Below are 27354 nucleotides of genomic sequence, written 5' to 3' on the forward strand. Positions count from 1 at the left end.
CATAACCTTTTATTCTTTCTGGAAAGTTTAATTTATAAAGGAGTCCACTCCAACTGTTTCTTCCTAAGGGAATCGAGAAAAAAAAATCATTTACTCATCCTTCCTTCATGCTGTAAGGTTTAAGCACCTTTTGTTTGTTAAGAGCAGCAGAGACAGCCTGTGTTGTATGCATCAGTTCTTACATCTTCCATACTGACTCCCTGGTTCATCTACAATATTAGTTTCTCTTTCTGCGCCAGTCTTTCCTAGGATGAAACAGTCATTCTCATTAGTTTACTCTTCTCCCTTCCAATTTCATTAAATATGTATCAAGATTAAAGCACCCACTTAGTTTTTTTCCTCCTCTGTTGACTGTATTTGATCTAAAGAGGTGATTTTGTGACTCAGTTATTTCCCTGTTAATTGCTTTTGGTATCAGAGAATATTTTGCTGACATACTACATAGCTACAGTTTTTCAGCTACATAGCCTTTGCAGCAGCTGAAACAGGAGCAAACTCCTTGCAGCACACTTAATATTCAGCACAAGTTAGATGTAGCCATGGTGACTAGCAGGAAGGGCATTACTGTCCCAAATACTGCCTTTAAAGTGGGGAATCTCTGCCCTCATCTTAAGGCCAAATCAGTGTTTTTGATTATCTAGCTGCTTAACCATGGGGATGTCTGTACTCCTGCTCAATGCTAATATAGTTTCACTAAATTGAAAAATACTGCATGGGCAGATGGAAACACTGAAAATTGTTAAGACAAGCCATTGCACCAATGGCATCGCCACTGACAGCGGTCAGAGGCTCATGTATGCACCACACGCAGGTTCAGGATCCTGAAAGTTTATACTTCACTTTCCTTACTGGAATTAAAAATCACCAGACCAAATTAATCTTTAACTGCCTTTAATCCACATTATCAATTGCTTTTTGAGCACTGCAGAGACAAGCAACAAGCAAGGGTGTAAAAGTGTTTCAGAAGTTTGCTCACAGGACATAACCAACTCAACACAACTCCTCTGCAATCAGCAGGCTTCAGAACAGAACAAAGGCACAGGGAATGAATGAGTCAGAGGAAGCTGCTGTGCTAGAGGGGTGAGCTGCTTCTACTTCTGGTTAGCGTGTCAGTATACTTGCACCGTGGGTAGTGATGTATTAGGTAAGATATCATGACTAAAACCTATGACTGAGACCAAACAACCACCAAATTGCCATCAGTTGGAGAGATGCAGGCAGATAAAGCGTTAAGACATTTCATGCTGATACATTTTGGAACATATCAAAGCTGGGAGATTAAAGCCTTAAAAGTTACTGATTTTTGCTGGGGAAAAGCGAAAAAAAAGAAAAACAACCACAAACAAGCCAGTCCACAGAGGTTCAGCTTTACGTGAATACTGCTGATAAAGGCAAAGACAACTTCTTGGCCTGAAAGTATTTGGTCTGTGCAAAACAACAACAACAAAGGAAGAATTCCAGAAAGTGCAAGAATTAACAGAAAAATCTATTCTGGACTTTTCTGTTAGAGAATATGCCATTAGGTCCAAGATGACCCACTTGAAAGTTGCTTTGATTTCGTAGGAACACATCCTTTTGGAGTCCAAAAGCTTTGATCTCAAGTGTCTAAGGTGAGGAAGAATAATTATGAAGGTTAAAATTAATAGCACAGATCTATAAAAATTTTGCTTTGGGGTTGCAGCCAAACAGAGTATTAGAAAACTGATAATCCATCTTTCCTATAATGATACTCATATATTAGTAACCATCAATGACAAAACATTTGCATTATAGTCTGTAAGTCAGAGAACAAAAAATGAAATATTTATCAAACAAAAAGTTACCAATATTGATGTAGAAAAAAAAACAAACACAGACATTTGACTTGTAGTAACAAACTCTGGCTTTTAAGAAGTTTGTTTTACAAACTTAACACTTCACTCATTTCTTCCAGACCTCTTTGCCATCAGTTCCCAATGCTCTTGTTTACTTTATTGGCAAGAAATGCAACTATTACAGTAAGTTGCTGACATCTGCCAGAAAGGTCAGTAAATCTATTAAGTCCTGAAGCACAAATCCAGGGCTGTTCACAGCTGTGCTGATACCACAACTAAAACATCTAACGGAAAACAATATTGTTCTCAGCTCACACATTCATTTTAGCTTGATGACACAGAGGAGAGGGTAGTGCTGATAGCTGAAGGTGTGCTGCTTTGACATCTTCAGCCTTGGCTTCCACTGCCCAACACAGCAAACTACCATGATCCACTGGAGACATCACACGCTTAGCTTATTGGTAACAGACAACAAAAGTTTTCATTATTTTTATGAATAGATGCTATCTTGAAAGAATGAGTGTCCCACTTCTTTATTGAGAAAATATCACTGCAATTAAATCTGTGCAGAAAATGTTTTAGATTATCGCTTTTATTTCTAAATTGCATTACCTTCCAATTTTCTCAAACTGAAGAAGTTTCCATTTGTATCAAAGTCCCTATGTTAGAACAGCTACTTGGTCAATACCACTGAAAATGTTCACTTAAATAGGAGAAACTGTGATTACCAATAGCAGACATCACATACAAGCTCTGGCAAAGGGTGTTCAAATAACATTTCTAATTAGCTTCTATAGAGAAGCAGCTGTAAAGCATTAAAATGCTGATTTGCACTGCAGCTGACAGGTATCTAGATATTTTTGACTTTTAGTAGATGAGGACACATCCTTCAAGGTGAGGAGAAGAAAATTAAATCTGTTTTCCTGCAGCTTGCACTAATAGCTAGCTACATGCATTGGGTATCATAATAGCAAGTGATGCAGTTAGATTTATTTAATGAGCTGTAATGGAAAGCCTGCTCCTCAATTATTTTCTCTAAACTTTAGTTTGCCAGACATCCTTCACTACAAAATAATTAGCTCAGAAAGAGGTGAGAGTAAACTGGACCCTTTTAATCTACCTCATCTCCTTTCCAGAAGGATCCTTCAGCAGTAGCAACTGATCTTAAAGTAATAAATACAAGAAGATGAAAAGTAAACCAGTGAGTTAATTTAGGCTGTCACAAAAAAAGCTCCAGTAAACAACTAAAATGGGCCCTCAGGTCCTGTAAAACACTAGAGAAAATGCTTTTAATACTCTCCAGACACTGCTTAATGAACAATGCAGTTTTTAGATATCCCTTTATGAAGGTACACTCAGGTACAGAAACAGTGTTTGAAGACATTAAAAAAATGAATACCCAAAAAGGAAAGATTAGAAAATTGAATCCCATCCACATTTCACCGTGCATCCAAAGTAAATCTTATCACTCACTTGTCTGAAATATCCCACATCCACAAGAAATGGCCAGAGGTAGAGAACAAATTACTTGTTTTCATTAACTGAAATTGGACAACTGCACCCAGCTTTATGCTTCTCTCTCCTCGGTGCTCACTATAGAATAGAATATTGCGCAGTCCACAAATTCACTACAACAATACAAACGCTCTGCTGTGGTACCTAATCCACACAGGAGTTTTGGTAATAAACATCACATCTAGACTGTGGGTCACAACCACGTAAGTGACTTTGGAGCCTGAATCATATTTCACTTGTAATTTTGTGTCAGTACTTGAGTGAGTGATAGTCTAAAGTCAAAGTCATCATGGAAAAATTGCAAAGGCTTCCATCAGAAGCATTTTAACAATGGAAGTCTTAGATCTTGACTGCAGTCTGAGAATTACTTCACTCCTTACACTGTGACTTCACGCACCTGGTAGTGTTAAACCACAAGACAGAGGACCATGCTGAAACCAGGCATCATCCAGAAGCTGAATTTTAATGACATACAAATATCAAAGAGTATGTTTTGTGATAAAAATTTCATTCTAATGAAAGCAAAAAGTACGTTTTTCTCAGACTTGCAAATGTGTACACCTAGAAGGACCAACCTGCTGCCACTTACCCAAGGGGAGATGTCACTGATAGTTATTTCAAAGCTGTTATGAAAATCTAAATAAAACTGAGATGATTTGCAATGAATGTTAAGGGCAAAAAGAACCACCTCTTCATCCTGTAACTTAATTTACAAAAATAATCCTTTTTAAGTTGTTTCAGACAGTTTTCACGGCTTCTAAACCAGAATTTGAAAGAAACATTTAAGAAAAGGTTGTAGAAAACTGGTTACCTAAGAAAAGCTTGTTGTTCCCTCCCTCCCCCCAAATACTTCAAGGTTAAAAGCTTTAAAATAATCATATTCAAAATTCAGTATGAAAAACTGTCACCACTTTGTCCTAAACACAGTCACTCTATTCAGAGATGTACTAACCAGATGCACTTTAGTGCATTTAAGAAGAAAAAAAATGACTTTTACAGTGCTTGTGCCTAAAGATGAAAAGATAATCTCTTTAGCTGCATAAATCCTTTACTGTTCCATTTAAAGATCAAAAAGAATTCAGGTTTTAAACCCTTTTCTATTTCAGATACTAAGAGCATGATTTCTTTCAATTAAAGCCTGGCAGATGTGGTTAATGGAACAGAGTTGTATTTGCTACATACCTGATGCTGCACCAAATTACACATTAATCATCCCTTGCCTTTTCCTTTCAGTACGCTGCGCTTAGTGACATGCCCTTCAGACCAAATTATGCTACACGTGGTTCAGCCAAGTAGCCTTACCCACATTTGTTTTTCCATTCAGATTATCCCATATGGTTACCTTTGGAATTACTTGTGCTGCAATATAAATATTAAAAAGTCACAGGGACTTATCTTTAAAGGCGAAAAAGGGGATTTGGCTGTAGCTACCTTTGACACTCACTGAAGAGATAAGCTCCAAGACTCCCAACAGGAAACTTTCAAGCAAGCTACAGAACGGTGGAGACAGCACAAATGGAAAAGTGACCAACCCTACAGGATGAGAGGACGAATGAAATGGAAAAAAAGTTGGTCAAAGGCAACTTTATCGGAGGTGAAGCCAGATGACATTGCTCTGGGAAAACACTCCTTGGACTCCTTTATTAAAGGGTCTAAAAGACTACTGCTGTCTTTCAAAGATGAGCAGCGGTCGCATGTTGTATTCTGGGCTCACAACGTTTAGGTGTCTTCCAACCATAAAAGAACCACTCTAATTCTTACTGCACAAAGTCCTGCTGAAAAAAACAGCTAAGCAAAGAGCCTGTAAAAACGGCAGAAGACATTAAAATGAATGAAAAAAGACATTCTCAGAACTCCTAAATTTTCACAAAATACAGCTCAGGGGAACAGAGTAGTGGTAGAAGAAAGACAAAGTTTTAACCTGGAAGCACCCTAATGATCCCCCAAGGGAAAGTAAAATCCCATGCACCCTGCTTATAACATTTTTCTCCTCAAAATCAAATATATTCGAGCGTGCATGCCACATCCTAAGAGATTTTTTTTTTTAAATCTCAGAGCCAGAAGGCTGATTTTGCTATTGCATTGTCATATTGGATTAAATATATTAAATTCATTCAAAATTGTTACTGCCTTTCAGTCACATGTGAGGATTTTGTCTGGCTACTGTAAAGAGGATGTCGAGTCTTTATGTATTGCCACTGTACATACATACAATGCCGTGAGGCCGACAGCCCAGCTGAGCTAACACTTCCAGAACAACCCTGATGCTCCGAGACTGCAGCATTTTCAGTGCTGCCACGTTCAGCTTCAGCACTGTATCACAGTGCTTTGCACATAACATACACTTCAGAGATGACTGATGCTGTGGTTCTCATTCTTCAACAAGGGACAACACTTGTACTAAAACACTGTCATTTACACAAAAGGAGTCTTAAAACTGAGTAAGAACAAGCTGTCAGGCAATATGCAAATAACTGAATGGTAAAACGTGATGCATATGAAATTTAAGCACTTAGCCACAGTCACTGATTTCTGTCAAGCTAGACCATAGAATAAGAAATACCTACCCAAAGTACTTCTGAACCGCCTGTGTGGAGGTTTTCTTCTGCACCTAGCTAACCCCAAGTACATGGCAAGAGGTTTCTTTCAAATGACATTCAACAGTAGGTACAGACTTCTAGCACAAGGTTTACAGTGCCTTGAATAATGAAAAATTTTCAATTACTGCTAAGGGTGAAAAGGTAAAAATATGACTTTTTAATTTAAAGGAAGGTCAGAAAATACATGATATCAGTTTGTTCCAGATAATCATAGTAACACAAACAATTTCTACAATTTTTTGAGGTATGTCTTGCCTAGGCTGTTGCCTTTTGGTGACTCAACAAGGCAACTAGGGCATTGGGGCATACAATGTGCTTGTGCAGCCCATTTTATTAGGTCTACTCTTCCAGTACATTTGGATTCCCTCATTTTGGAGTTTTTCTTACCTATAAATGCATGTCAGCTTTCAATGCTGCCTCTCATAACATCCTTATGGACAAACCAATTGAAAAATTTGCTAGGACAGTGGATTGAAAACTGGCTGAGCTTTCAGGCCCTAAGGGTTGCAATCAACAGCCAGGGCGCTTGACAGTCACTAGTTGTGTACCCTAGGGGTTGATATCAGGGCTAATACCATTGAAAATCTTTATCTAGGACCTTGATGATGGAACTCTGCCCTGTTCTTTAAACTCAAGGCTGAACACTGATGTAGCAATAGACAAGGGCAGCTTTACACTTGCTCATGCAAGCTACAAGAATTAGATGGAGACCAGCAATCCATTTTGCACAAGACACACTTGAGATGAACAGCGTGACTTCTCCCAACCGCAGATTCAGATTGTTCACCTAGAAACAGAAGCAGCCCCCGAAGCGCCACAAACTGCCTGTCTGCTATTCACTGCCTGCTGGCAATAATAAAACGCCAGAGTCGATACAAAAACCTGCAGTGTTACAGACTGACCTGCATTTCAACTTCTCTTCCCCTCCTCATTTCTATGATATAATGGAACTCGCTTACCACTCAACAGCACTGTAATTAAATAATCAAAAAACAAACAAGTTTCACATCTGACAGTCCCCAGGAGAAAACTGATATACATGAAAAAAGCATTTTAGTTTACTTAGGGCCATTCTGGTAACAACAAGCTCTGAGGGATATAATTAGTACCCTGCAAGTCAGCATATGAAAAGGCTTAATTTAACTGAGATCAGAACTAAAGAATAGTCATATAAATGAAAAGTGAAGCCACAAATCCACGTAGGACCACCACAAATAAGCATTTTTATGATCAGGAGTTCTGAAGTTATAATTTACATGTATAGCATTCTGATTTTTGCTTATCCAGAGGGTGTTATTCTGGACCACCATGATATAGTTTGAGAGTTTTTAGGACGGGTCTTCAGCAGTTCTTCCTGGGATGCAGGAAAAGACAATGTCAGGCAGCTCATTTTTACTCTCCAAAAATAGCTACTGAATTGGTTTCTCCCTCTAATATAACCTATACTCCTCTGCATATTAAAGCCTGCCTATTGCTTTTAAATGCTTATGGTCAGGAAAAGAGAGTCCTTATATCACCAACATCCCCACAAACTTTGGGGGGGAAAAAGCATTAGTTATTACAGCAGTCCTATTGGGAACGCTATACTGATAATAAGAGACCACCTATAAATAGCCCCATAATATTTACTCCACTGGGACCAATGGCACATGCTGGAAAGCAGCTTCTCTTAAACCAAACCAGATTATGAAGACCGCCTAACAAGGGTATCCCCACAAAGAAAGCCCAGTATTAGCAAAGGCAGCTGCAGGAAGCAACAGCATGCTCTGCTGCTCAAGGCAAACTGGACGCTACTGCTGCACGGTATTAGACTGGTCCCACTGACAGCTGGGCTTTCTCAGAGCAATGTGGTTGATATGGAATCCAGCACTAACTTTGAAATAAGGCTCAATTTTGATCATTTGCTTTATATTTCTGACATCCAATAAAACTCCAGACAGCAAGTTGTTCCAGCACATTCGGATTTTTTACATACAAAGCAAAGGAAACATTTCAAAAGCATGACTTGTAAAGCTTTTGCTGCTTGCTGTTACGATTTGTTGTCATCAGGACAGCCTTTTTTGGCTGAAAAATGTTTATTGTTAAAGGTCACAGAATTGTGTCTCAAACAAATTAAGAAATAAATGGCTGTTGACACTTCCAGAAGATGATTCATCTGTCCAAGAGCTCCAATAATGAAAGCAACACAGCTGCCTCTCAGGTATGCCGGAGAACACAGCAGCCGCCACCTAACCCAGAAATCTGTCTTCACTCTCCTGTCACTTTGTTAGCTGACTTCTCAACTCTCTTCATAACCACACCAAGAATTTCTTACTCTCAAGCTTGAAAACAGATGAAAAACTTAGGAAAGTCAGAAAACCACTGATGTGTGCAGCATACTTATTACGTTATGTGTCTCCACATACTTACTGATGTGTGTCTCCATATTTACTCTTTCCATTAAGTCCATCCTTATGTGAAATAAAGATTCTCCATGTATGAGAATTGACAGATAGACAAAAAAGGCTGATGGATTGACACTAATGACCACCTACAGAAACTAGTGCAATAGCAGAACAAGAGAGCAACACTAACAAGAGAACCCCAAGGGCAGCTGGGCAAATTCCAGTGCCTTTAACCCTAAATGCAGGTCAGTTCACAAGACGTGCTAGCAAGAGGGGTACAGTCTCCTTGCTGGGGATAGCTCGGTTTCTGAAGGTTAGTGTTTTTAATGAGTTATTAAAGTGCTAGAGGTCTGTTTAGACAACCCTGAAGTGAAAGGCCACCAGGAGGTACAGCAGAGTGTATCTGACATTTTATCTTGTCAGGGTAATCTCTCGATAAAAAAAATAATAGGGTTTTATTGAGCGATTATTCTTCTCATCTTTTGCTATTCATGGGAGTTTATGATGACTGTTTACTGATCTCTTTGGGAACGAAGCTGACATTTACTGTTCTTACTATGCTTCTCTGATCTCAAACAGGCCCTCCAGCTATCACCATGTTCAACGATGGTTCTATAATTTCAGAAGATTGTTACAAATCTGTGGGACTAGTGTTTGAAAAGAAGCATCGCATTCCACTTTGCAGACAACACAGAAGACTAATTATTTATGATTTTCAAAGAAAATCTCTCCTCACTATTAACTGCTCACCACTTCTGTGAAACAGAGGTGGTGATGGTCATCAGCTCAGGACAGGAGATAAATAACCAGAGCAGTGATCTAACAGCCCATGTCCAAGAATGTGGTCTTCTCAAGCATACATGCGAAGTAAAAGTCTTCCCAGAGCCTCTGCTCCTTCGCATAGCTCAATTTGAGGTGTGAAATGATTAGTTTTCAGGTCTTGGGTTAAAGCAAGACTTTAAAAAAAATGCAACAAATTAAAACCAGAAATTTCTAACCAACAACCTTTTGAGTCAAGATTACGTATTTAGGACTTAGCGCTCCTGCCTCCTGAAGACTAAGGATCTATTTAAGCTCCAGGAGGCATGTGGAAACCAGCTCCAGCGTGGTTAGGGAAAAACACCGACTGCTGGAGAAGGAGAAGCAGCCAGCAGGAAACGCCACAGTGCAGACACAGAACTGACAGCAGGGAAGGAAATATGCTTCATCCTAACCAGTAATTGTCTCAACACGCATAGATCAACTGAGCTAGCAGGAAAACATTGGTTTCAAAAAAAGGTTTTTATTAGCACACTGTGCCTGTGTCTCGTTCTCTTCCCTCGACAATTCAGCTCCCTGTCCAACACCCGCAGTCTCCTGTGTCCATCTGTAAATGGTTGCTGCATGCAAATCGATCTCAGCTACTTCTCGCAACCTTAGTATGGAAGATGGATGACTGACTAGAAGAGCTTGCATCTCGTCAGATGCAGGTGGAACAGAGCAAGAGGGACAGACAGCACGTGCGTGGACTGAGGAGGAGCAGGGATGGGAGAGCCACAGAAGTGCTGTTGCCTGGTCATAAGGACACATCTAGAGAACAAGGAAAACAGATCCACGGAAGACCAGATTTCATTATTTTTACTTTTCCCATAAGAAACTTGTTTGTACAATCCAGCTGTGGTTACTGTATGTCTAATTTGCTTCTAGACTGAGTAGCAATAAAGAGACCTTGTTGGGAAGGTATTTTATCTCCCAGCTTAGTCTGAAAATCCTCTAAAGAAATACTTCATATAACTGATTGATTTGTTCCAACCAGCATGCCTTGCTTGCAAACTAATTAGAGACATACTTTAGAACAAATACTGTAGCTACTGGGTAGTGCTTATTTTAAAGTCAATAAAGGTCAGAACACTAAATACTCACAGGCTCATTTTAGGAGTTTCCTATGTGCCAGAATTTTGAAGATGCCTCCTTTAGTATCCATACAGAGTGCTTTATCCTCAGTTGTATAATCTCAGTGGCAGGACTCAAACTCTGCAGCTCGTAAGGAAGCTAAATAATCTTAGTAATTTTAATGGATAAAACAGTTGCTAGATATGACCATAATCCCTTAAAGTCACTGTACCCTCTTCAACACAGGAAAGCCAACTATTTCACAGGGCTTTCAAATTCCACCTATCTCATTAACTCTGCAACGTCTACAGGACAAACATTAATTCCTCCTTCACTTGAGTGACTTTTTCACCATAGCAAGGGTGCAAACTACAAGTTTTACCTCAAGATATAAATTAAATTCTATCTTAATTTAAATCACACAGCGTGTGAATATTTCAGAGAAAAAAATCTCATCTTTCTGCTACAGAACAAGTACATTCAGCAAGTACACGTATACATTGCTGCAACAACTAAAAATGGTTCTTCCATTTATGGTGATGTCTTATGACAGCAGTTTGTCTTCAAATGTAACACTTAAACCCAATCCCAAATGACTGCTCTTTGCTTGAGACCCCTCTCTCTATTTTGCACTACAGTGTAAGTCAGCAAGGGAGAGCAGTCAAAGCTTTGGATGCTGCAAGATTTACTTTCCAGGGGCACAACATTCAGGAGAAAACCCAAATCATTGCAAGTCCAAGGTGGAAACCTTTTTATCAAGGTTTCTTCTCTGTATCTCTTTTCTGTATCTAGAAGAAAACACGAGATGGGAGGAATGAGCTATTTCCCTCCCACCCCTTTTTTTTTTTTTTTTAAATTCTGAATGTCAAGCACCTAATCCTGCTCAGCTGGCTCCCTCTTTGTGGTGTCCAAAACACAGGACTGCCTATGCCATCAACAGCTGAAATAGCTTAAACTGAATATGGAACCTAATTTTTGCTAGACTTTTGGCCTAAACGATCTCCTGGAACAAGATTTACCTGAGCTCTGTTGCTGACCAGAAAGAAATCCTTTAGTCACCTTCCTTATACACCTATTTGCAAGTTCATCGGTCCCTTAGGTAGACATAAGCAGAGATAAAGATAGGATAAAATGTTACATGTGAATTATCATACCTCTATCACTGAAGTCATCCACCAGCACTATCTCTGCTATCAGCTCGGGAGGGGAGCGGTTCAGGACGCTGTGCACCGTGCGGAGGAGAGAGGACCATCCTTCGTTGTGGAACGGTATGATCACACTGGTGTTCGGAAGCTTCTCCAGGTACAGTTTATTCTTGCAGCTGGACATGGATAGAATAAGGTCAAAAGGTGGTTCCAAGAAACACTAGCACTTCCATAGTAATTGCCATCAAGCAACTCAGTTCATCCAATTTATGTAACTGCCTGAAAAAAACACTTACTCAAGACAACACTGACCTGATCTAGTTTACCTTGTTTTGAACACAAAGCACTGGAGAACTGGAATGAGACTGAAAACTCAGGTCTGCAGAGTCACCATATGGACCCCTTGAATTTGTGGGCATTCCCCCATGCCATTACTCTCCCTGAAGTCTGAAATGGGGGTAATGCTCCCTTGTCTTGTGGGCGTGTTTTCAAGATAGCCTCATGGAGAACATTCAGACTACAGCAGTAAGTGCAGTGTTTATTTTCCTGCAGGTGCAGCCCTGGGAGTGGAGTTTGAACTTTTTTAAACAGGTAAGATCCAAGGCCATACAAAGCACCACAGTAGTTAAAATTACCTAGCAGCTGTTCACTAGCAGGTAAATCAATTACATTTCCAAAACCCCAGTCCAGCGCAGAACAGAGGTGAGTACATGCGTACAGATTTTCAGAAAATATTAATGACAGGGCTAGCAGGGCGGGCTGTCCTCTTTCTGCTATCATAGGAGGGAGGCCATCCTCCACTCACTGCACCGCCACAACACTGCACTTATCACACAGCACGCACAAAAGCTGATTTGCAGAGTGGGATTTTAGCACATGCACAGTGGGGAGCATGCACACAGGTAGTTTTCTCCCTGTTCTCGGAAGGGCAGATGGGAACAAAATAGCTCTGGCAGCTTTTTCCTGGTGCCTTTCCCAGGGAATGGAGAAGGATACACCTATGTTATATAAGCCCAATAAATCTGTGATTACAGGAAGTGACTGTGGTGCCTGCGTGAAAGGACAGTGGCTTATTCTGGGTCTAATGAATTGTCTTGGGGTACTGCCAGGAGTTTGCAGGCTATGGCTGCAACGCAGATTCAAGATGCAAAATAAAGCTGCATGGACTGCTTTCATCCAGTCCTTGGCATTGCAATCAACCTTCTCCTGAGGTAGCTACTAGCTATAGTTCTGTTACAGTATGAAATAAGATCCCCCAAATCTCTTCTAACCCTTCTTAAACTGCAATTCTCATTTTCTGACTTGAACAAGTAGAAACTTTAGCTATTAAGTTTAACCATTAAACATGGAAAGAAACAGTTTCCCTCCAGCTATCACATCCGCAATTGCTTTACAAAACCTGTAAAATTAATATTAAAAAAAATCAGAGACACTTAAAGGAACTATTAGCTGAGGAAGACATGACTGCTGAAACAAAAGGCTGTATCATCTGCTTGCACAAAGTAGATCAGGCATTCCCCCTTCCCTAGTCCCCTGCAGGTTTCCACTTTTAAATGTGGTTGTGAGGCACTGTCTGGTTCATACACATCCACATAGAACATCTCAGAAGTGAGATGGTTCTGTGTCAGCATGAGTGTTTGGAGATCCATGAGATTTCCAGACCCATACAGGCGATGCAAGCCAGCTGGCAGCTCCACCCAGGCAGGGGAACGCCAGCCAGAGCTCGTGGAGATAACAGGGCTCTCCCCTCTCCTGGGGCTGCAGAGCTGCACAGCAGCTCCAGCACCTCACTGCTGCAAACAGTGGCTGCTTCTGTCCCTCCTCAGGCCGGCTGTTGGGAAGAACCTCAGCTGCGGTCCCAAAGCACAGCAAAAAGGCAGGGCAGGTCTCATTTTTTTCCACCAGTTCACCTTGTGCTTATACTCCCTTCCATCTCTGGGCACACTTTCGAACCTCCAAATTCCCATACTCTTACCAAAGATAAAAAGCCAGGAAGAGTAAGTGCTTTAAAGCACAGCTTGCTTCTTTCTATAGTGCTCTTTATGGACTTTACCTCAGCCAAACTTCATTATAAATTGCCCCCATCCAGCTCCCAAATAACATGAAACATAGCACCTCAAGTGTATCTTTTCTTTTAATGGGCAGGGAATGCACAACAGACCTTTCCAGTTGTGAATTCCTTTACTGAAGATCTCCTTTAAATGCAGCCCCATTCCCTGCCCACCTAATCCTAGCATCCATTATATACATGCTGTTTATCCTCATCTTGAGACCTCTGCAATTATAACTCACTACTTTGGGGGAAAGGATGTGTCAAACGTCAAGCAAAACCAGCTGCAGCAGGATCATTAATCCCAGCTTAAGGTGTTGGTGACTTAGACACTTCACTTATTAGTTTTAACTGGGGACTAGAGTCAGAAGTTTCACGTTTTTAAAAAGTTTAAATTGCAGAATTAGCAATGAGGAATCAGCAACTTCGTGAAGCACTGGGGAACGTAAGGTGATATATTAACACCTCAGGTGAGGAAATACTTGCATTGTATAAAGCTTAAATTCTCAAAGCCCATGGCAGCCCCAAAATAAAACTATTTAAGTTAGCAATTTAAGTTAGCAATCTCAAACTATGTCCTACAATTTCAGTATTAGCTGACCAAACATCTTTAGTTACCCGAACAACCTCTATACTTAAACATTTCAGCTGCATGCCTAAAGCATTGATAGAGCTATACTCACTATGCCCGTTTATGGGTATACATTGAGAAAGGGTGTCAAGATAGAGTATATGGTTAGGTGGCTGTGACAGCTAAAGAGGTGCTCTCAGATGCACAAATTATAAAAACCAATTTCTGCAAATTATACCTCGTGCATAAAGTAAATGCTGGATTCAGATTCACTAAGTTGTGATAAAAATGGCTTTACACAAAACAAGCTTTCAATCAGATGTCTAACAAGGCTTTCAAATTAAAATCTGCAGTTTAAAAACCTCTCAGCTTTGTATCAACAAGAGTTAAATAGCTGAACTCAAAATCCAAAATTAAATTGAAACTAGTTTCTACTTAAAAGCCCTGGAAAGGTTTTTACGAGGAAGATGTTATTGCTCACAAAACTCGTCTTCACACAGCGTGGAACTACCCTAGTCTTGTTCTGCTCCTAAAAATTTCATGGTCATTTCCAGCTACAGGCAAACCTAAGAACCAAACAGTGTTTAGTGACAAAGTTATTTCCCAACTGTATTTAGTGCACTTGTGAAGCAAGTCAGACGTTTACACCAGCTTGTACTATAGAAAGAAATAGCTCTATCTTGTTAGCTGCTAAAACTTGTTGGCTATGTCTGTGGGCTCAGGAACTGAACTGCCTACTTCCTTCATCTCTTGCAACATGCGACACCTCCTGTTTAAGTTCAAGATTCCTTTTGTGCAGGGCTGCAAGATTTTAGTAATTTTAACTATTTTGGAATTGAAAGTCATTTTTTTTCTGGTTTGTCTCCTCCGTTTCCCGTTGCAATTATTACACACTATCCTTTAAGAGTAAGACAGCAGTGCCAACAGCAACCCAGCTGTGAAAGGCTTGTATTTGACAAAGATACAAAAGACCATAATAAAGAGAGCACACTCCTGCAGATGTGGTAATTTAAAGCTTGTAAACTTTCACTTGTTGAAATGTAAACTATATACTCACTTTGGATGCCTGATGTCTGGAAGAGAACGATTCAGAGAAATTTTATCACTCACAAAGATATTAAAGCCATTTTCCCTGTATGCCTGGTCGACCCGCTCTGCATCAGTCATTGGGTAAGGTTTTCCTTGTTCTCCATTTCCTATAGACAGAAAGTAAACATGCATCGTTAATACTAATTGGTGCTTAACTGGCCAGAAACTAATCCATATATCAAAAGGATGGCAGTTATCTTACAGCCCTTTCAAAAACCCCTTCATTAGTTCTGTGCTGTATGTCATACTTAGCACTAGGTCAACCATATCAACCTAACAATTTTATTTGATAAGAGATTTTGCTACCAACGACTCAGCTGTGCAAATCATAGAAGTTAGTCTTCCTTCTAACATCAGAAACAGATGAAGGGGCTATGGCAATGCTGGGAAGGAGCTATAGAGTATTTTTTGTTCCACAGCAGGAAGAATACATATGGTTTAAATACCTCGATGTTGCTTTTTTCAGCACAGATGGATATGTATATTTAACAACCTGAGTTCTTGTACAGAGGAGGAAGAGCCCTTGCAGACATACCAGTGTAAAGCTGTGATGCTCAAAATGGACCCTTCTATATAATGCAAGACAAAATCCAGGACAATGGAATAAAAGTTGAATGAATGTTATGATCAACAACATTTTTCTTACACCTCTTTTCTTTCTGGATCCCTTACCACTTTTGGGAAAGGCATTTTTTTTCTTTAGTAAGCTTCTAAAAATCAGTACTGTACCTATCCTAAAAATAGCAGAATGTTATCAACATCCTTTCATCTCATAATGGTTATTTTAAAGTTGGTGGAGGCAGCTTTAACTGGGATTACCATGCAATAACTGTTGCATCATGCCAACAGCATCTTGACCCTGAAGTTGAACAATACATTCTGTGCTCAGACTACTGAGTAAAATCAAACTGATGTACAATCTGTATTAGAACATGCACAGTAATCTTACGTACCCACACGCTCTGAGTCCCTCCTTATGGCTTCTTTGTTATGCCAGTCCTTTTTCCTTTGTCCATCACCAAAGTAAGGGTCTTTCTTTTGCCTCACGTATGATGCCTTTTAAACAAAAGATTGGATATATTACAAAAAACAAAAACAAAACAAAAAACTTGTGAAACTTTTTTTTTTATAGCCTCCCACTTCCTATAAGAGAAGACAATACATCTTCCTCAAGGTCAGACTCTCACAAGCAAGCAGTTTTTAACCCTGAAAGGGATAAGGAAGAAAGTAAGTTTTTCTTGCCTCATAACAGTACTTCATCATAGCTAAGTGATTTTTTTCCAAGTGCAACATCATGTATGCAGACCAGTATTCTTAATCAGAGAATCTACTAAAAGCTCCCAGTTTCATTTTGAAAACATCTAATACATCTTACTTCCTATTTAATTAACAATAAAGCTTTAATGGGTGTCCTATTGCAGGATCATTATTAATGAGCATACTACTACACCTGAATAAAATAAAAATAAGATTTAAAAGGTCATTTATTAAGACTCTTGCTGCTCAACTTAAAAGCAAGTTTCACATGAGGCATGAGCCTGCACCGAATGCAATTAGAGCTGCTCTATTCATGATGTTTTTCCTGAAATTCAAAAGCAATGAGTGCTTTGGGAACAAGTTAGCAAATGAAAGATGGGGTGAATTCTGGTTCAAAGAGACTATGGTGTATGGAAATAAAACCGCGATACATCTCTAAAAACACTGACATCCCCAGAAAACAAGGGAGATACGTATGTATATATATTTTAAATAGGGTTTAGGATCAAGAAGGGAGCATCTCTAAGAATGAGAATTTTTCTTTTTAATTCCTCTGACTTGCAGAGCAAGCTCCACAGACTACAAATTTATATAAAGAAAAGAAGCTAAAGCAGGGAAGTGCTCAGAGGGCAAGAGGCTTCAAGTCTCACTCTAATGGGTCAATCAAACTAAACCACCACCAATAAAAAGCAACAGCTGGCATAGTAACCTTGCAGGGTTATTAGATATCTCTGGCATTAAAAGCACAGATGCCATTTGCTTTAATAAACTACAAACTCATTATTTTCATGCCTAGATTTGTCTTGCACAAGTAGGGCATCTGGGCATTTTACTTGGTACTTCACTCCCTTCTGTCTGCTGGAGCACATCTCACTGCAGTCTGGCAGACAAGCTCTGCTGAGCCCTGCTGTGAAGGTTTTGCCGGTTTTCCCTGTCAGAGTATCCTTTCTCTATAGCCATGAGGAAAGGCACACTGCTAGTGCTTTCTCCACTCCAGCTCAGCACCCTCCGTATTAACTTACAACACCAAAGACAGATTTAAGCTAAGATGTCCAAGTTAACTGGACAAGCTGAAGGTGCATACTCTGTTTGCTTGGTTTTGGGTGGTAACCCTTAGCAAAGGAACTGCAAAAACAGCACAATTTGTGCTGGCTGTATTACCAGGCCAGAGGGTAATAGATGAATGGTCTGCAAGAAATAGAGCTCAACCCGATTAAGAGCTGCCCTATGAACTATTAGAACTTGCTTGGGATTTTCTTTTCCATGCAAGAGACTTAAAATGATTCCAGATCCTTTCAAGTCAAGGATCATAGAGTGATTTACACTCAGCTGCTTGACTTATCTGGCAAGACATTTTACAGACCTGGCAGAAGTTGAGTTTCATCCAAGAAACCAGACACTTGGTTACACATATCAACGAGTATCAGTATCAGAGCATTTCCCTTCCTGCAATTCAGATTTACTTTCACTGCAGGAACACTGATGGGCACTCAAAATGGACAAGGAGTCACACCAGGAGTCTGTCTCAGTGTGAAGAAATATTATTGAACTTCTACCTGTGTCACCTGGAGCTAACAAGGATATTCTCTGAAAAATATTCATGACACAAAGATGGAGGGAAAGGAACTTCTCAGGGCTTCACAGGGAGAGTGAGACTACACTATAGGATAGGAATAACAGCAGTGAAAACCAGACAGCTGCCAGTAAAGGCTGGTTATTAGGAAAGGGCAGTTATATCCAGAAGAAGTGACCACTTCAAAGAAAAAGCCCAGCGGAGTTGAATTTAGATGGTATATCTGATTTCTTTCATCCTGCCCATCGTTATTCATCTTCATCATCTGTTCCTTTATTTTCCACCTGATGAAGTTACCTGAATCAAAACTGATAGCTCATTTTACATTAATAATCACTGCCCCTTTAGCCTATTAATTTTACTCTTCTAAATCTTTATTTCTGTTCAAATACTGAAATCTGTGGTCTACCTTCCCAAATTTCAATCTGTACCTATTAGGACACAAAATTAAGATTGTCACCAGCAATCTAACATCTTCAATTCACCGGTTGGCATTTGCTGTGGAAAACAGGTTTTATAAGAAGCACTCTTGTAGGGAATAGGCCTCATCTATTCCCAAATCACAGGCACTAGGGCAGTGCAGTTCCAGAGCAGCAGAGCTGTGGTGAAGAAGCACACTATCCCTTCCTGGAAGGGTTTCTGACCGTCACTGAACTCGGATATAAATATCAAACTACACTGCAAAACTGTCCCATTAAATACCACTGTTCTTATGCAGATTTCTAGACATATCACCTGTTCATATGAAAAAGTATGCTTAAGTGTGAAGATGAACACGTGCACCAGGAACCACACATGGAAGAAAATAGAGTTTCATTGTAGTGCAAACTGAACACAGCGGACAACAGTACTCCTCGGGGAAAAGAGTAAGCATAAAGCTTGTCCTCAGGTCAATCTGAAGCTGGTGTCAACAACATGATTGGACCACTTTGAAAACCAGTGGGCACGTGCCCAGACCAGCCATAAAGCTGTCTGTTCCCCAGGTCTCCCCATCAACCCCACTAAATATTCCACAGCACATGCTACCGTTTCTGTGGGATTTGCACCTCTGTTTTACAAGATCTCCACTTTGCCAGGTCTGCTCACAGGCCCCTCTCCTCCCCAGGATGCTCCCGTGCCAGCAGGAGCCCTGGAAGGCCTCACACACCACACCTTCCCTGCCAGCAGCCTTCTGCCAACCTCCCGCACACTTGGCATGTTCAGAAGCGTCATACTGGGCACAGGAACAGCTGGCCAGTTTGAAAACTCAATATTTTAAAGTCTTTTGTCTGCTCTTTATAGCTCTCTGGACTGGATCAGCAGTACAAGGAGAATGGCTTACAATGCCACTGCCCATTCCACCATTTGCTGTGATACAACACTTGTACAACCCCGCTACCTGCAGTTACCCTGGAATTCACACCCACCACTATAAGGCATTATAAGGCTGTCTAGGGGCTAGATGTAACCAGAAATATAGAGTGCAGCTCAGAGCCTCACAATACCACTGTGCCACCCTATGCCAGATGTCCCAATCTCTACAAAGTGACCAGGGGACATCAGGCACAATGAAGAAAATGGAAAAAACACACCAGCAAAAAGACATCCAAGCTGACAAGAAGCTAAGAATGTTTTACATCCTACCTCTCCTTGGGACTTCAGCACCTTGAACCAGAATTGCAGAAGCACCTCCCTCCCTTCGACTTCTAGTCTGTAAACATCCCTTAGAAGAAGCTACCCAAGTGGATTGCACTCTTATCTGAAATACACTAAGAAGGAAAGGTGGATCTTGAGCTCCCGCACACAACAGCTCAGGAGATGGGAGACCAGTTCAAATTATACCTCAAAGGACTGAGACCAACATCTGCACAAAGCCTACAGTAGGCACCTAACTCTCACGAGGACAAGGAGCAATCTAAAAGCCATTAAAAAGCAGTTTCAGCCTCCATGCTCGGGGTGAGCATCTCCAAGTACTGGGCTGGAGCTGACCTTGTGCTTGTGTTTTCAGTATGAGATACTATGAATAGAGAAATAAATTTTCTGCACAGCTTCGAGCCATTGTTCACAGAGGTCAGCAATGTGCATGTAAATACCTGCAGAGCAAGCAAACAAACCTGACATGACAGCATGCCATCCTCCAGTTCTGTTAAAGAAAAAGAAATCAGAGACTGCCACTGAATTAAGTGGAGTCCAAATGAGGCATACGGACAGCAGGAAGTCTAGTAGAGACATCACGTCTTGCTCTCAAATTTATGCATGAAAATCTCTGAGTTTGGCTAAGCTAAGCTGGGTCAAAGCCACACGTCAAGAGAAAGACTTCATGAATTTGCAAGCTTCACATTAAGGAGGAGGGGAAATGACACAGTACAGACATCAGTCATTCAGACCTTTCCAAACTACAGTACTGGGCTTTGGAGAGACAGGATATGAGTTATTTATCCTTAAGTCCTGTACAGAGCCTCTTCGTAAGCTCTCACTCCTGGAGACTGGAAAGGCCTGACTTTTCTCCACGCTAGCACTGGTGAAGGAAGAAGAGGTCTGCACAGCGTGACTCATCTGTTCCTTCAGTGCTTACAACATTATTGCCCTGTACAAACGAAGCCAGACAAAAGATTCACACAAGATAAACATGATATTAATCTCCTTTGGATCAACATACCTTTCTAGAAGTACCTTTACAATCTCTAAGGCTAGACGTAGCTGCAGATGGCCATGACAGACATGCTGCATTGTGGAGCTGTTTTGGCCTTGGGCAGATAAGTTACACGAGTCAATACAATTCAGAAACGCTCCACTAATTTTAATTCAACTTGGGTAAGTGTTAAGAGTTTAAAATATTTCTTTTAACTGTATCACTTGTAAGCGAACTTGTAACACTTACATTGGTTTCACAGGTCACTATTAAAGCATCCTATCTGAAAAGCCTGCTGTGAGTCACTGACAAGTTCTGTCAACAATGTCTGAACATTAATTTTAAAGTGACTTTCAGTGCTAGAAAATGAACGTCAGTGTCTTTGCTTCAGTGAACTTGCCAGCACCCACGATCAGCGTAGCCCTGAAGGGAAGGTGCAGTTGCAGCAGTTTGGTAGCAGAGCATTTTGTGCTAGAAATCACACTTTGAAAACTAACTTAAGCAGACTACTGAAAAAAGTCAATGCAAGTGATAAACATTTACCTTCCCCCCCAAACACAATTTTTATGCTCATGTCATCACTATTAGCAGCACAGTGTGTAAAGGTACAGGCAGCATGCCACCACTGTCACAGGGAATATGTGCATATACGCTCAGTCTCCCTCATTGTCAAAATGAGCAGGTTGCTGACACTGACATTACTTTGGAAGCTTGATTTTTATTTTTTTTTAAAATTCATGTCTGAGCTCTAGAAATCCAGACAGCACACATGGACCAGAATGTTACTTTTTTTAGTGGTTTTCTTCAAGGATACTGCATGGGATTTGACTCATTTATGCAAATTAAATAACTTGATGATACTCCTTCAACAGAAGCTCTAGACGGATATCTAAGCAATCTGCAAAACACAGCAAATTTTCTAGGACTGACTTTTGCCTTCACTATTAACAAGCATCTCATTTGTGGGGAGCTACATCTTACCTGGAACACTGCATTTCATGTAAATTTTCACTTTTATCCTTCTTCCCCATGAATTCTAATTGCATAGTAGAAGGCCTACCATTTTGGTCCAAAACCCAACAGCACAATCCCCTCCTTATCTGTATTTTAACTGTGAATTACAATGGCCATCGTTTGAACATCACAGTCATCTACTCCACATGGTTAGGGTAAATTGGCATCAAGGATCTGGATTTCTGTCCCCGTAAAACAGGTCAGCAAACAGAAGTACCAGGCAATAGACTTTGCAGTTCTGTTTTTCTCTAGCTTAGCTTCACATTTTGCAAAAGTCTGTTCATTGTTTGAAATGGTCAGTTGTAAACAGCAAAAAAAAAGAGGAGATTTCAAAGCCCAAAAGGTATATTGCAATCATCTAGTCAAGTTATGTAAGTGCACAGGCCATTGAATTTTATCCATTAACTCCTAGAGCAAGCCCATAACTTCTGTTTCAGCTCAAACACATTAACTTTTCCTTAAAAACTGGAAGCTGTTTACCACTAAGTGATTACTTCTCCAACAATACCTTAAACTTATCTCCTGCCTGCTTTCATTTTTTTAAAAGTAAAAATGAATTGAAGTAGAAAGGCATATTAAGCAATATATTGAAAATGGATTTAGACAGATTGCTGTAAATAAGCCCCTTCTGTTGTCTACCATGCTGTTACTTAACGTGCCACCAAAGGAATTGATCAGTGTTTAAACACCAAACACAAAAATGGAATTTTAATATTTTCTGTAATCACTATTTAGTGTGCCTGGCTCCAGCCAGAACACAAGAAGAGTGGATGGAGATGTAAGCCAAGAGCTTTATATACAAGAAAAAAGATTTGTTGAAGTGCATACAGCTAATCATAATGCTGTATGGATTTCAAATCCTGTTCAAACATTTATTCTGTTGAGTTTTCTTTTAATTTTTTTCTAAACCAAGTAGCTATAATGAGACCCAAGGAACTACAATATTCAGATGTTATTAAAAGGATGGCAGATACGCCCTAGGTCTCTCCATTTATCCTAGCAACTCAGCAAGTACATCTTGCATTTATACCTTACGAAACGCTGAAGATGACAAAATGATCCAGAAAAACACCAGGGAAATGGGGAGCAAATAGAAACCATTCCTTTATTTATTAAAGGAAATTTTAGCCTGAGGCAGAGGTAGGTAACGTACCTGTGTGCTAACTTGAGCTAGGTCAAAAATATTGAGCAGAAATTCAATGCAAGAGTTCAGTTTTCATTATAACTCCATAAGCACTCCAGGCAGCCACTAGATATAATTAATACAGCAATTGACAGCATACACACACAAAAAAAGGTGGGATTTCCTCCTCTATTGTTAATAGAAATTGAGCTTCTAAAGGCCGTAAGGAAGAGCATTTCACTTCCCAGACAGCTGTGCCTAAACTACACGAGGAAAGAAGGGGACATGGTTCAGAGGTTCCTCTCTTTGCTGCTGACACCACCAGCCAAAAAATTCTCCTCTGCAGCACTCTGAACATTTCACAGTGCTAAGACACTATCCTTTCAAAATCTATTCGCTGGCACAAGCTGCAGAGCTGGCAAGTTGCAATTAATAAGGGCACAGCGTGCAGACTGCTCCATCATTCCGGAGGACACAGTGCAAGACTCAAGAGCACGCACTCTGTGTTCAGCCTGTCACGAGCCGTGCCCCAGCAAAGCATAAATAAGAAACACGTAACCTCACTACCATGCAGCACCAGCTTCTCTCCAGTCTTCCAAATCCTGGAAGACAAACAGTTTTGGATGGAAGGAAAGCCTACGCTTTAATTATTGTGAAACCATCAATACTAAATGGCGGTAGCCCTCTTGTAAATAAAGTTTTATTGCACCATGAAGAATATTTTATTTTTTATAATGAAATGTGTTAGATGCACCATGGGGAATTTTTATTTTATTTTTTATAATGAAATTTGATTATTAGCATGTGTTGAACAAATAGGTACGGCACCCATGCAGCGTGAACAGTCTTCAGCCTTGGTACTAGCATGAAAATAGCTGAAACTTTGAGATCTAAAGAAAAATAGCTGCAACATCAGTTGGAGGCACTCTTCCTGGGTCGGGAAGCTGAGCATAACCTCAGTCAGTCGTAGCTCCTCGCTTACTGGAACAGGAGATAGCGTACTACTAGAAAAAGGAAGCTGCTAAAAGCTTGTCCTGCATCCTACCCAAGTATTTTCAAAAGGTTAGTTTTTGAAGCTATTTCAGCCCATCAAAAATTTAAAAGCTACATTAATATAATCCATATCTACGGCATTTCAGGAACTGTTAAAAGGCAAGGCAGAACTAAATGGCAGCACACCATGAGGAAAGACTAAGTGCTTTCAAAGACAAAAAAGTCAAGTACATCTTCACAGCTATGTTGTGACTCAGATCCAAGCAACAAGTTTGAATCAGATCTAGAGGTTCCCTGCAGAATGCCAAGATCCTACAGTTTGGCCATTGTGCTTGCTCTTCTCTCCCACCAGAAACACCACTAAAATTGAAATCCATATGTTCGGATTTGTGCTGTTCTCTGAGACAGTCACACTTCAGGGTATGGAGATAACTTGCCTGGCTCCTTCAGGAATTAAAACCAGGAATGCTGCCCATGCTCCTGAGCAGTCCTTATCCTGTGTCAGCTAATTAAACCCCCGCTGAACCTGAACCAGCTGAATGAATCAGTGCTCCGGGACAGAGCAGAGCCTTTTCTGCAGAATACCCAAGGACAGTTGGTAGCTGTTTGCAGAGCTATTAAAGAAATAATTTCAGGATTCTTTCAAGAGGCCATGCAGGCTGTAACGTGGTCAACAAGACGGCCTACTGCTTAAGCATTATCCAATTATAGCTGACAGTACTTTTTAATGCAGAAAGCTTTTTGGATCAAGTGCTAGGGCAGTACTTTGTTGAACCAAAACTTTCCTCCTTTTTACATTCCCTCATTTAAGTTTTATTTGACCTCAATTGCTGAAAAGCCCTTAGCACAAAGAAACGTTTATCTGCAGAAACATCCTGGTTTATCAGCTGATTAAAATCTAAAGACATCAGCTGAGGACAGTGATATGACATCCAGCTTAGTCATCTCTCTCTACCAAATACTTTACACTTTGTTCTTCACCTACCTTTAGAAATAATATTACGGTTTTGCAGTGTTTGCTGTTCTAAAACTACTGTTTGATTAATTCAGTCCGAGCCTCCAAACACACAATGCCTTCTCAAAGTCAGTGCAAACAGTGAATTCTTCCCCAGGTTTTATAGCATACCTGATAGTGCAGCACAATTTCAGGCTCAAGATTTCTTTCAGCTGTCAAAAACCCAGCTGAAACATTTTTAGACTTAAGAACAGGACTCGTAGCTGTTGTGGGCAAATTAAAGCACTCGTCTTTTCCGTTCACTTAAACATTTAAAGCCCTTGGTATCAGCAGAAATGCTGGATTTCCCATAGTAGCATGTCTATGGGTTCTGCTCAAAGTCGTGGAGTAAGCTCCTGCGGGCATTTAGTTGCATCAGAAACCTCCTCATTTTCCCCCTGAAGCGACAGGCACAGTTCACTGACCTTGCTTTAACATACAGCAACACATTGTGATTTTCCCAAACAAGAGTTTGCTCCCTGGGCTATCCTCCTGTGGAGATTGGAAGCACAACGTTAGTCACACTGCCTGAGGTACTACTACCATGATGTGCTTTGACAGCGAATAATCAAGGTATGAGGACTTAGAAAAGTCATCTCTGAACTGCCATTCAAAACAAGATTAAAACTTTCCCATCTCTCTTCTCCTTCCCTTTCTGCTGTACACGCTTTCTGGAATCTCTGACTTACAGACTATGCTGCATAAGCAAAAACACTTGAATAATCTGCATTATGCTTTAATAAAAATGCTGGATATAAGATCTGTTAATTCCCTCATTTCCATTATGTCCCCGTACTCAAACTATAAACTCCCGACCAGATTAGAGGAACATTAGGCCAGTCAAAGATTGCTCGGATGAACACAACTTCCAAGGATTTTGAAAATTAGTAGAGAACCATACCATATACCATACTAGCAGAAATTCAGAAATCTCATGACTGATATCACAAAGCACGTAGTGTACCATCCTCAGCATCAATAGTACACAAGTGAGATTTAAAGTACGTGGACAGCAAATATAAAATTACAAGCAAGGTAGGTACTGCAAGTAGTTGGATCTGGTAAGTACGTGACTGCAAATTTTACTTTCTTCAGATTACAAAAAAAATACATTTGTGACTGGAAAGGTGGAAGAGCTACTGCAATTTGCAAATTTCATTAAATGGAATAGTCCTGAACAGGCCTTGGGAAATCCTAGTGTAACTGCTGAAAAAATTGAGATGGCTGCTCAAGTTCCAACAAAATGAAGTGAGAACAGGATAAAAATCTATCCGTTTTGACAAATCTATCCATTAGAGAAATCTATCTAGATGTCCAGAGAGAGGTCTAAGTATTTTCCTCCAGACTGATAAACCAAGATGAAACCATGCTGCACAGCTCTCAGTTTTGAGACTTTCCGATGTGCAAATTATATGACTAGGATACCTCACATTTTGTGATAAAGACAGCCACTAGAAAAACAAGAGACTGCATTATAAACATGTTTTCTTAGTAGGAGGAACTAGGCAGTTTGAAAGCTTGCTGACTGTGATAGTTCAAAAAAAAAAAAAACACACAAAACAGAAGCGATCTGGATTTTACCTGGAAAAATATAGCATTGCTGCTCCCCTAGCAAGCAGCATATGAAGCTTAGAAATTGCTTTTCCCTTTAAAAATTTTGAAAGATACTATAAAGAAGTCTGTATTTTAGCCTTTTTTTTTTTTTTTTTTAATTGAGGCTTTATCCATCACTCGGAGTCACACAAAACGATAGAAGTATCTCCTATCAGGAACGTGTGGGGAGGCACGATGTGACCAGGAATGACAACAACATCTGCCAGCAAGTCAGACTCAGCACTGGGGGATGTCAAGCAGCCACCAACCGCACTCACCTGCTCGTGCAGGAGAGGATCCCCAGACACTGCCAGCTCACCCTCCCCAGCAGGTCACAGCTGCAGTCTAACAAACTGTCACTGGAAATGCAGACGGGTGACACAGGACCTCCCATGCTTTCCCTGCTACAGACACCTGCTGAATAAAGACCCAGGCCCAAAGGACTCTAAGAAGAGCCTAAGACATCAAAAGGCTCGCAGGTATTTTCAGAGATTGCTTTTCCATGTTACCATCTGCTACCAGGAACAGTAACTTGCTAATGTAATACTTACACACCACTTGAACAAAGTAATTCTAACCGAATCCAATAAAGCAAGGGGAACCGCACACAGTTGTTTTATTTTCCACACTCCTCAGTCAGTAACTTCAGTGCTGACTCTGCCTTCCTGCCTGCCAGTCACTGCTCAGCCAACAGGACCTGTCACAGCCACTGTGACAGCTGTGGTTTAGGAAAAGCCTTGGTTTTAACTGAACGCGTTTATCACTGTTACTTCAGGTGGTGCCTAACCAGGTTTTGCTCCCTAGTTCATACGCCTAGCATCAGGCTCAAAGTGGCATTTTATTAGTAGCAACGCAGTAAAACCCCATTTTGCTGTTCTTCAGAACAGAATAGCACTATTTTCCTTTTTAGATATTCGAATAATTTTAAAGGAAAATTTTCTACCAACTTCCTGGCAGACTTGAGGCTTCTTGACAGCGTTACGCTAAACTGAAAACATCAGCACTAAACGGCAACATTTTACACGCCTCTTCTTCCCAATAAGTTATTTAACTGCTGGTTCAAACAACAACCACGCTGCATTTAGCAATAGCAAATGCACAGATCGATGCCAAAATTAATCACGCTCCTCTCACCATCAGACTTCCTGCTATTACC

The 27354-nt window shown here is 40.4% G+C and overlaps 1 protein-coding gene across 2 annotated transcripts in view; it reads right to left on the reverse strand.

Annotated features, from left to right (window-relative positions):
* Nucleotides 1-27354, reverse strand: part of GALNT10 (polypeptide N-acetylgalactosaminyltransferase 10) — an 81699-nt gene that overhangs the window by 23792 nt on the left and 30553 nt on the right. For both annotated transcript variants that reach the window (XM_035338591.1, XM_035338592.1), the window contains exons 2-4: nucleotides 15994-16096; nucleotides 15009-15147; nucleotides 11340-11506 (exon numbers count right to left, since the gene is read on the reverse strand). In XM_035338591.1, coding sequence (XP_035194482.1) covers nucleotides 11340-11506; nucleotides 15009-15147; nucleotides 15994-16096 — 409 coding nt within the window. The remainder of the gene's footprint in view (nucleotides 1-11339; nucleotides 11507-15008; nucleotides 15148-15993; nucleotides 16097-27354) is intronic.

This window comes from Oxyura jamaicensis, chromosome 13, assembly GCF_011077185.1.
Source record: "Oxyura jamaicensis isolate SHBP4307 breed ruddy duck chromosome 13, BPBGC_Ojam_1.0, whole genome shotgun sequence".
Classification (NCBI taxonomy): Eukaryota; Metazoa; Chordata; class Aves; order Anseriformes; family Anatidae; genus Oxyura; species Oxyura jamaicensis.